Here is an 11,868-nt window from a genome sequence, read left to right as displayed (position 1 = left end):
AAGTTGTGTTGTCTTCTGAAGAAAGTCTGCAGTCACTATGTCACAACAGATGTCTGAATTTTTACAACATGTAGAGATTCTCCTGCGGCTAGAGCAGGCGGTTATATGACAGCAAATAAGCTATTTCCCTACTTCTGGCCACGATCCAAATAAACATGCTCCGCCTCGCTCAATTCAGTTGTGTGGAGTAAGGCGGAGTGAGTCTAGTTGGCATGTGACCTCCCAAATCCTGACCACATGGAAATTTGGTAAAGTGAATCATAAATGAAATTATCTATTAACATTTGTTTTAAAAATTGCTTGTGTCATGTAAAAAATAAAACTTAAGCAACCTGGAATTTTGGGAGGGAATAAAGAGTTTTAACAATTTCAACTTAAGAATATATAAACGTATGACTAAGAGGATTTGGAGATTTTTTTTTTTGCGTTACCAGACTACACCTTTAACACATGATACATTTTATGACCGATAGGTGAGAAGCGTGAATATGCAGAATATTGGTATTCACCAAGAAAGGTCATTAACGAAAACAAAGAGCTTTATTAAAATGGGGGGAAAAAAAAGAAAACATAACAGTGCCTAAATCTTTATTTTTTTCATAACCTACATTTTTTTTTTCAAATTAGACATTTTTTAAATTTTTACATTGTATGTCACAAAAAAAAATTAAATTACCAATACTTTACAGTTATGCTTGATTCCAGTCTTAATGGAAGAAATAGGACAAAAGTGAAAAACCCTCAGATGTTTCTATTTCATGTAAATACAGTTGCACAAATTCAAGTGAACGTCCTGCAGCTGTCAGTGTAAAAGGTTCACAACGCAAATTGCTGAAGAGCGGGAGGCAAACAGATATGCACCACTTTGCTCAGCTGTCGCTAGATACACCTGAAAACCAAACGATCATCATCGTAATGCTGTACAGTGGCCGTCTGCTTCCAAATAATAATAACAAAACAAAATTCGGGCTTTGCATTGCATTAGGGATTAAAAATGCACATCCAGGAAGAGAACAAAAAAAAAATAAATAAAAAAATAAACTGAAAATGATGTATAAATTAAAACTTTTGCAAATGACAAAAGCGATTTTCTTCGAAAGTACTGCATGCAGTAAACTCTTGGGAATGTAAGCAAAAAAAAAAAAAAAAAAAAGTATGTCATCCCCTTACCAAAGGAGAATTTATACCCGGATTTCCCCTCTTGCTTATGAAGAAGCCATTTCAACCATAAAAAGAGCACTTTTGCAACAGCTAAATATTAACTATGGTATAGAACTTAGTGTTGCAATTATAGGGGGGCGCACATACATAATACTATATATTTTTTAAGCTAAAACTTTGTGAAGCACTGCCCCCCATATAAAAACAGACTTTCAACCATTTGGGGGGGGGGGGAATTAAAAAAAAAAAAAAAAAAAAAAAAAAAATCGACCAAGAGCCAAGCCAGTTCAGCAAAATAATGTTTCCCCAGTAAACTCTGCAGGAGTGGGGGAGGGGTGAAAAATATAATAAGTCTGGAAAACTTTTGTGCACAGGTCACCATTTGTAGTGTGTGTTATGTACACCCGACACGTTTCTGGATGGTGTCATGACTGGCACAACCTAAACACTTAAGTATCTCAGTGATTGCTGCTTATTTATTAACATTAAGACAGGGGGGAGAAGTGAAAAATCATAGGATGATAAACCAATATGTAGTCCACCATTATTATTGGTTCCGAGTATCTGTGTGGTTCGATGGGTTCATTTTTTGCAGCATGCTTTGTAAGGATAAAAAAAGAAAAAGAAAAAAAAAGGAACAGGATTCAGAGTATTTCTGGATCTACTAGAGGGTTATGCAATCACAAGATACAAAATGGTCTTACTTAATGGTGGTGAAGATGAATAATGAAATAGATGAGGGTTTTACTTTCAAGATAAGACTCTAGCAATCTCCCTTTTGCAGTGAATAGGCAAAGTCAGTTCAACACACCCAGTTAAAAAAAAAAGAAAGAAAAAAAAATTAGATGAAAAAATATGCAAAACCACAACATTTAGTTTATCTACATCCAGCTTAACAGCAACATTTATAATATATCAACAATTTTTTAGCATTTTTTTCGTAGGGTACCTTTTTTTTTTTTTTTTAAATGTTCTGATTATTTACAACTGTACAAGCAAAGCACACACTTCCAAGTGCACATATTTAATACAGTATTGACTATTTGCATTTACATTTCAACAAATTTGGAAAAAAAAAAATTAAAATAAAAAGGAAAAAAAAAAAAAAGAAAAAAAAAAGAAAAAGATCAAATGTTCGAGATCCTGAAGGTATATTACAAAACTGTTGCTAGTTCCTGTACAACAGTGTTATTACTCAGGTCAGTCATTACAGAGGTAAACACACTGAAACCAAGTAATTTTTTTTTTTTTTTATATATCACTCAAGCTAACCCAGGAGGGGTCAGACTTAATTAAATCTAAGCTGTCTTATACAAAAGTTAAGGCAAAGTCATTTTCAAGTTTAAATAAAATTCAAGTCTTTAAATATTGGATGGAAATATTTTAAAAAAAAAAAAAAAAAAAAAAAAAAAGGAAAAATAAAATAAAGAAAATAAGCGGTTTAATTCATCTTACTGCCTGAACTTTATCTTGCAAGCTCTTCTGGCAGCAAGAAATAAAAAGGAGCAGTTGGGGGGAAAAAAAAAAAAAAAAAAATGATAACACACGCCTGGAATAAACTGTACCCTACAGCGTAAACTTCGCTGCTCTGAATACTTTTTAAACTTTACATATGTCAAAACTAAAATAATTTAGATTCTTCTTTATTAGAAACGTGCTAAATTTAGTGCATCCTTGTCCTTCAAAAAGTATTTGTACAACCTGCAATAGACCTTTATTCCCAAGGTGGTTATGACATCTCCCACGGTTCTATATAGATAGATATATATATATATATATATATATGTATGTAGCTATATAGAAAACAAAACTTCTAATACATCATCACCACCCTTGTTTTCATCAAAAAACGGAAAAAAAGAAGTTCATTGCAACTGGGAGATGTCATTAAGTAGTTACCCCCTGGTGCAGCATGGCAATAAAGGGTCTGTGGGGCCCCAAAGGAAAGAGAAAAAAAAATTATATATATATAAAAAAGGAGCAATATAAATTGCAAAGGTTAAAGGGCAAATGAAAACCTACATGGAGCAGAGATAAAAAGCAGTAGGTGCTTGAACTCTGTTCTCTCATTTCTTAAGAACAATGTGCTTTGAAACATCTGACTACGTAACTTTGTGTCCTGTAAATGTGTAGCTGGATAAGCGTTAGTAGCGCGGTTAAACCATCAAAAATCCGCATCTACAGAAACCTAAAACGCGTTAAAGGAAAAAAGGTATATATATATTAAAAAAAAAAAGTTTTCAGTCGCCATTTCTTTTTGGTAGCACTTGATGCTAATTCTAAAAAAAAAAAGGGAAAAATAAGGTATGTCCGCTACACGGACAAAAGACAAAAATGAAGGGAGAAGAAAAGAAAAAAAGTCACTTGAACGTCAATATCCAAATGTCGAGTGGTACATACTGGCATTACTTGATCAAAGGGAAAGAACATATATAAACGTCGTCTCACAAGTGTCTGTAACTACACAGCCTTATCCAGCGACTCATTCAGTAATACATGGGTGTGGCATGACAGCTAATGTGTGATGTGTAGGTCTCCCTTTGGCCTTTATTCCTTCTACTGAGGAGATTTTAGTGGGCTTCCAGGTTCCTTATTTACACGTTTCCCAATAGCCAGAGGAGGTGGAGGTGATCTACGCCCTGATAGTCTCCTCTGGTCTTTGGGCCGCCCTGGGTTTGATTTTGCAGGAGGGGTGTCTCTGGCTTTTTCTACCGATGTGTCATTCACCTTCCTTTCTTCTTTGACACAAACAGTAGAGTTTTGCTTCTGTTCTTTCGAGGGCTGTAATGTTGGCCCGTCCTTGCTTGTTCTCTGGCAAATCTCTGCGTAACTTGGCTTTCTTAATTCCTAGTGAAGTAAAAAAAAATAAAATAAAATGAATACAATCATCAAGTATTTAAGATAACAGATAGGGAACTAGAAATACAGAGAGGGCCGCCACTGCATGCACTCATAGCAGGTTTGGAAGTACTCACTGTAGCAGCTCCGTTGACCTGAATGGATTTACTAGCGGTACTGAGAGTGTTGGAAATCCTTTCGATAGGTGGAGATTCCCTCTGCGGAACGTCAACTATTTTAGATTCACTGAAAATGGGAAAAGTAAAAAACAAAATAAATAAAAAAGCAAAACCCCTAAACCCTCTAATACACACTAAGGCCAGTATTATTATAGATACGGTCAAACCAGATAAGGAGGTTATTTTTTTTTTGTTTTTCACAATAAAATAGGTTCTCAAAATGTTATTTCTCCTTCACCCCATTGGGGGACACAGACCGTGGTGTATGCTGCTGCTGCCACTAGGAGGCTAACACTAAGTGATACAAAGAAAGTTCTCTCCTCCCCTGCAGTATACACCCTCCTGCTGGCTCCCAGTTCTTGCTTAGTGTCCGTAGGAGGCACACGGACGGGTCTGCAAACTCGGCTTTGGGAAAATGGCCGCCGCGATCTCCATCTGCGCACGTGCGGCATCCCACGGCCATTTTCCTGAAGCCCCATGCAGCAGAGCACTCCATCTGCGCACGCGCGGCCTCAGGAAGATGGCCGCCCCCACCGATGACAGGGGTAATAGCGCAGATCGCGCGCTTTTTCTTCACCTGCGCGCAGTGGATTCGGCACTTGGACATGCGCACACCACTACGCCACCAACGGAAAGCTGGGGAAGAAACAGCGATGTCACCATGCCCACCTGACCAGCCTGATTGACAGGCGAAAACGGCGACTTTGGTAATGTATTTCGCAGCATAGGTGGGGAATCAGGGTACACTACATACACTATTGTAACGCACAGCTCAGGCCCTATTTAACAGTATTTTTATCTCAATCTGAAAAAACGGGGTGACAGGTTCCCTTTAAGCACTATAATTTCCACACTTCCACAGATGTGAGTCTGGGCAGGCGGACTCTGCAGACCACGGTGGCGCACTTGTAAGTAGCGGTTACACAGGGCCTGATCTCATGTTGTCCCCAACCAGGGACTGCTTTGGTACATCCCATGGTCTGTGTCCCCCAATGAGGCGAAGGAGAAATAGGGATTTTTGTGTACTCACCGTAAAATCCTTTTCTCCGAGCCATTCATTGGGGGACACCGCTCCCACCCTGTTATTAGCTTGTGCTTGTTTTTATAATCTGACATGCTATACTCACATATATAATATGACATGTTATACGCTCATATGTTATTGATCTCCTACTGCTTTTGCACTGAACTGGTTAGCAGAGAGCCAGCAGGAGGGGGTATACTGCAGGGGAGGAGAGAACTCTCTTTGTATCACTTCATGTCAGCCTCCTAGTTGCAGCAGCATACACCCATGGTGAATGGCTCAGAGAAAAGGATTTTACGGTGAGTACACAAAAACCCCTATTTTTGTGTCATCCATATTGACACCCACGTAATTCTAATTTTTACATCAATATAACCACATAAGGTCTAACCCAGTAACGTTCTGTCAGTGTGACACAGTGTAAGGCTCTGGGCTGACCGAGTCAAAATATATGGCGGTCACGTGGCATCATTGCGCCACCCGGGCTGCAGCCAACGCGTATTTGGCCACTGCTGCTAGATAACAGTGGTAACAGAGATCGTAACTTTGACGGGGTAAGATGTCCCAAGACAAAAAAATATGCTGGTAAGTGAGCTGTAAACTAGGCAACAAGCAATAACTGAGGGGGAAAAAAACTAAACAAAACATCATTTAAAATTATCAGGAGATGTAGGATTTTCGCAAATCGTAAACTGGAAAGTTTTTTTTTTTTTTTCACAAATCCCTTCCAATATGAAGATGGAGTCATGCTTCCCTGCCTACAGCCTTACTGTATTTAAAATGCCAAAATGTCTGTAAATTTTCTGAAAATTTATACAAAATGTATGACAACTTACTCTGGAGAATGTGATGGGGACGGGGGGCTCTGGTAGGTCACTGGCAGAACAGTAGGGATTGGCAGCAATGGTTCCCGTGGGATTCCAGAGGGGACAGTGTTTGTACTTGCATCCACATTAATATTCTGAAGGAGAAGGGGGGGGAAGCATACATTACTAGTCCAAAGAGTATATGTCAAATACTTGGTTGAATTTTAAACACAGAGGTAAAAAATACTTAAAAAAGGAGCAATAAATGATCTTCAAAACTAAAGTAAAAGCTTATACACATACATAGGGTTAAACCACCAAGGTGAATGTCTACTTATTTCTCTACATTTCAGTTCACTCGTTGTGTATGTCCTATTCTAATGTATAATGTTCTTCTGTCAACTCCACTGTCATGTCAACTATGTAATTCTTTTATGATTTTTATGATTTAAGTTGTGCTGCTGCGCTACTATAATTTCCCACGGGATCAATAAAGTGTATCGTATCGTAACTGTTCAGCCCTGCATGATGACAGTCATAAAGGAGAGATTTCTCATCAGTAATGGCCCTAAGGCCGCTGTGTCACCCTGAAATCCCATTATCTTCAGCTGTACAGCAGATGTAGAGAAGACAGACTAAAGATTGTCATACACTCTAGAGGACTTCTGCAAAGACTGGAAGTCATTCTCGGACCACAGGACAGAAGATAATTCCTGATCACTGGAACCACCTACCGGTCGAGCATGCAAACCTCTCCTCCCTCCATAGGACTTGCTCTTAGCGGTCTCTGGCACACCTATGGAGAATGACTGAAGGTGCGCATATACTCCAGTCTCCACTCCATTTAGAGCTGCATTTCAGGATTGCAGGGGGACCCAGAGGTCAGACCAGGTGATCAGGAACCATCATGCGGCTAGAGAATAACTTTCAATCTCATTACACGCTCTTTAAAATGTACTAATCATCAATCTAGGGTTGTTTTCTTTATAAAAATATATATATATATATATATATATATATATATATATATATATATATATATATATATATATATATATATATATATATATATATTACTTAATTAGGAGCAGCCCCAGACTGATGACTTCTCTTCTTATCATCCAGCAACAAAACGACTCTAGGGTCTCTAGTGTCCACAGAATGCTGAAAAAGCCAGAGTTTCTGAGAAAAATCAGGGCCAAACTTTTGGGTTGTTGGGTCCTTGCATGCAGATCCCACAAAACGGGTATAATGGGCATAAAGTTTAAAGGCTCCTTACTAGTGATGAGCAAGTATACCCGTTACTCTGGTTTCCCCAATCCTGCTCTGGTGGTCTCTGCTTAGTTTAGGTGTGCTCGTAGACTTAGTTTATGTCGGCTGCTTGACAGCCTGAATACATGTGGAGATTGCCTGTTTGTTAGGGAATTCCCACGTGTCTCAGCCTGTCTAGCAGTCGCAAATCATGCAGCTACAGCGACGAAAACTAAATCTCCGAACACGCCCAAATACTTGGAGACGACCCGAGCGTGCTCAGGGAAACCAGAGTAAAGAGTATACTCGCTCATCACTACTCCTTACGAAGAGATTGCCAAGGTGTTCCTGGCGCGATTTCTACCTTTGCCATATAATGTCCAAATCAGGGTATTACCACTGATCTGATTTTTACACGTGGGGATTGGGGTCACTTAATGAGCATTATTTTGCTAGATCATAATTCATATGATATTTGCATTAGAATTAATTACTAGCCATTTGCTTCTTGTTGATTACAACTGGGTTTTTGCAGAGAATTTACTAAAGTATTTGGGGATTAATATGCATTTCATCTGTCAAATTGATAAATTATATAAAAGTATTTAAGTTCCTTTACAGTGCGCTTTACAGTTTGCACACATTGTCATCGCTGTCCCCATTGGGGCTCACAATCTAAATTCTCCATCAGTATGTCTTTGGAATGTGGGAGGAAACCCGCGCAAACACGGGGAGAACATACAAACTCTTTGCAGATGTTGTCCTTGGTGGGGTTTGAAGCCAGGACTCCAGCGCTGCAAGGCTGCAATGCTAACCACTGTGCCACCGTGCTGCCCTCAGGGTATATTTTTTGCTTTTGTTCTTTTAAGATGGAAAAATAAAACTTTGTTCTCAAGTGATCTCTGTCTTTTTAGCAAGGTTTTCATATCTGCTACGTTTTGAGATTTGGAGAGTTTCCGCTCAGATTGTGCTCCAAAAACTCCTCAAAAAACTCCTTATGCACATAGCCCAATACAGTTTTTGAAGCAGTGTTTGACGTAGTTCCCCTTCACCCCACACACTTTTTTGCAGGCTTCTGACTTGACAGTGTGAAGTTTTGGAGAGGTTTCTGAAACCTCACGGGAAAAAACACTCACAAAGAAAGTCGTGATATGAACAGTAATGTGGCTTTCTAATAATAATTAAAAAAAAAAAAAAAAAAAAATAGGAAAACTGTTCAAAAAGTAATTATTATTTTTTATTTGGATTGTGGAGCAGATGCATTTCAATAACTGTGTGAATATACCCTTAGATCACCCAAGCACATCCCAATCATTTTGCCAGCACAGAAGCAAATTTTACCTTATCTTTTGATGTGCTTATTACCAAATTAGACAATCGGCTCTCAAAGAAGTCTTCAGGCTTTAAGTTGCCAGCAGCACCGGGTAAAGGAGGGAAACTCGACAGCCCTAATTCAAAGCTAGGAGAAGGAGGCTTAATGGGTGGAGGCGACTGTGTCTGACCTCTCTGGAGGAAAATGGGACAAAAAAGGCAAAATTTACTTATGTACATAGGTTTCAGACACACTCTGCCTTGCCAAAACTACAAAGGATGACCAGAACCCTGTTATGAACATGTGTGTCAGCATCCACAGCACCTCTCTATTAGTAGGCCTGGCTCAACATCATTGTTGTGGCGCAACACCACGTCAACTCAACAGAAGAGGTGCCGGGAATGCCGGCAAGTAGAAGGTGGATCGCAGGGCTCAGGTCTGGCAGCCAAGGGCTACCAACATGGCCGATGTATCAGGGTCCTTCAAATTCTTTTGTTCATCTCAATTTATTTTGGAACATATAGGTTATGTCACAAAATCTTGCCCATTACGCCCTACAAACATACACAATCATCTGATTTAAAAGGGTCCTTCAGTTCTGCATTAATTGTTGCTAGGCGCTGCGAACGTTACGTCAATGGCCGCCTGCCAGGTATCATCATCAGCTGACGTAAGCAATTACCTAACACAGGACATGCCGCCTGTGAAGTTGCAGTCAACACAAGGTAAGCAGTTCCTCACGTCTCCCAATGTTGATACGACATGCTTCAAATAAACTGAAACTTACAAAAAGTACAAAGCAGCAACTCACCACAAACTTGTCATCCCTTTTCTTTCTGTATCCGTAAGAATTTTTCCTAAGAAATAAAAAGAGGAAACTTCTTATCAATGAAGTTATATTGAAGTTTCTACAGAATTAATACAAAATCCGTTACAAACGTGACAGCTCCTAGTTAAAGTTACACGCATACGACATCTGCGGTCTCAGCGCACGCAAACTCACCTCCCCCTCCCAAGGCCAGGGGAGGTTTCAATAGTGGTCGGCTCCACTCGCCCAGTACCGACATCCCTCTTGACAAAAGTTGCCGTATTTGGCATTCTTGTTCTAGTCTGTCCTGGCTGTCGTGCTGGTGGCCCTCGCACACCATTGATTAATCTATCAGTAGTAAAGTTGAAGATAGTTGGACCGTCAAGAAGTGCCGTACCCCTATCAGTACTAGGTATTGTATGTCGAAGGTGAGACTTGCCAGGATTCCTAGAGAATTATTAAATACAGAAGTTGCAAGTAAAGAGAAGACAAAGGAGAGGCTTGTAGCACACAGCATTTATGTACACAATATGCCCATCCTCATCAAGTATCACAGGTATTGTATCTAACATGATGATCATCTGCCATTGTTACCGCTGGTGACACCAACAGACTAGCAGCTCACTGACACCAATAGACTAGCAGCTCGTCCGTTCTCCACTTGCTGCTTTAAAGCGACGCCTCAAAAAAGAAAAAAAAAAAAAAAAAAGGGGGACAAAACTTCAACTACCCAACAATTACACTCATACTTAGTCAGAAGCAAGACATTATCATATGCTGGGTTGGACACATCCCATAGGCTTGATGAAGATGCAGCTTTGGGTACTGGAAGAAGATGGCCACAAACCAGTATATTTATGTTTTTTCATTTCCTCATTCACACAGTCTGCCTGCAATATTCAACCATAAGATAAAGGGGGTTTCCGGTTATAAATATAGACATTAAAAAGGAGCTAAATTACACAACTTATGCCCCAATTCTGAGACATCACTGCCGGCTCCAATTCGGCATCTCCACATCCGGCCCTGTGCTCCATCAAGGACAGCGTTTCTTTTTAATCTGGACAATCCAGTTTATGTTGGGTTTCCATCACATTTGACCTCCATGTCCAGAGTATATACACTATGAAAATGTCCCCTATTAGATGACTGTATGCCACCGTCCTTACTCCTAGAATACCCATTGACCGTTTCATTGTGGCGAAAAGCGATTTCTAACAGAAGACATCTGCAACTGTACAAGCAGCAATGATTGCAGTCCTGCTGTTAGTGACATGAAGCCGGCTCCAAAATATCTGCAGCATCAAGGTACCTGCCAGCACCTACAGGGTATGTCCGTGTCTCACAATCACCAAGTATCAATCTGGAAGAAATGATCAGCGTCCTCGTCTCATCACACCAAAACAAATGTGTACACAGGAGTGAGCAAGAAGAGCGGTGCAAAGAAATAGCTGGTCACAGAAAGATAGTTAAAGTGGAATTCCCATCTCCAAGACCCTACCGAATATGTAGTAGGTGTAATAATAATAATATTAGAAAATAATCCCAATTAGAAATGTACAGTTCTTCTGATTTGCTATGTTTACCCATTGTGTAGGGCATTGCAGTAGCTTAGGCATCCATGGCTACGACCAATAAAAACTAACTCACTACAGTACAGGAGTGGTTGTAACCATGGATACCCAAGCTACTGCAATGACCTACATGGGGAAAGCGAACCTACATGGGGAAAGCGACATAGCAAATCAGAAGAACTATACTACATTTCTAATTTGAGGTATTTTTGAATATTATTACGGTACTATACCTACTACATAATGGCATATGATCTTGGAGATGAGAATACCCCTTTAAATGTAACTATAATTGTATTTGATAAAAAACAAGTCCACTGAAGCGATTGTTAATCACAGAATAGAAGCAGATAACCATTATTTTAACTTATTCACTTTACCTTCCAGCTTGTAAAAAGCTCAAACAGAACTTTTACCAACTACTGCAATCCTAATAGAAAATATAGTATAGTAGTACAGGGAATTGGGACAGTTTTACAACTATTGAGGTGGGGGAGAGGAAGAGATTTACTTAAAAAAAAAAAAAAAAATAATAATAATAATAAATATGTAGCAGCACAATGGCCACATCATGTTCTGTGATAAATTTACACTCTTTTTGCACCTTCTTGGTCCGACAACTCCGGCTCATTGCCTAGACTCTTAAAAGTGGCCCAATTTTTGGGGGGACATAATATTTTAGAGTAACACGCACCAGCCAAAAAGTGCCATAACAAAGTGAAACGTTTCTACTACTTTTATCAAGCTGCATCAAATTTATTATAAAAACACAAATCGCTGTGATAAATTCCGCAGTGTAGGTGGATGTCTCGTCTAATTATCTATATTAAAATAGAATAAATCTTCCCATATGTCTGCCCTGATCGACACATAACCAAGGTGATCAATGTATAAAAAGTAGTAGTAGTGGGAGGC

General features: G+C 39.4%; 1 protein-coding gene across 1 annotated transcript in view; it reads right to left on the bottom strand.

Moving 5' to 3' along the window:
- Positions 1 to 521: 521 nt before the first annotated feature.
- LARP4B (La ribonucleoprotein 4B) overlaps positions 522 to 11,868 on the bottom strand; it is a 101,739-nt gene continuing 90,392 nt past the window's right edge. The window contains exons 13-18 of the mRNA XM_069729705.1: positions 9,575 to 9,826; positions 9,383 to 9,428; positions 8,601 to 8,765; positions 6,039 to 6,163; positions 4,137 to 4,245; positions 522 to 4,008 (exon numbers count right to left, since the gene is read on the bottom strand). Of these exons, the coding sequence (XP_069585806.1) occupies positions 3,718 to 4,008; positions 4,137 to 4,245; positions 6,039 to 6,163; positions 8,601 to 8,765; positions 9,383 to 9,428; positions 9,575 to 9,826 (988 nt within the window). The 3' untranslated portion in view covers positions 522 to 3,717. The remainder of the gene's footprint in view (positions 4,009 to 4,136; positions 4,246 to 6,038; positions 6,164 to 8,600; positions 8,766 to 9,382; positions 9,429 to 9,574; positions 9,827 to 11,868) is intronic.

Source organism: Ranitomeya imitator, chromosome 6 (genome assembly GCF_032444005.1).
Source record: "Ranitomeya imitator isolate aRanImi1 chromosome 6, aRanImi1.pri, whole genome shotgun sequence".
Taxonomy (NCBI): Eukaryota; Metazoa; Chordata; class Amphibia; order Anura; family Dendrobatidae; genus Ranitomeya; species Ranitomeya imitator.
This window is presented reverse-complemented; position numbering and strand designations above follow the sequence as displayed.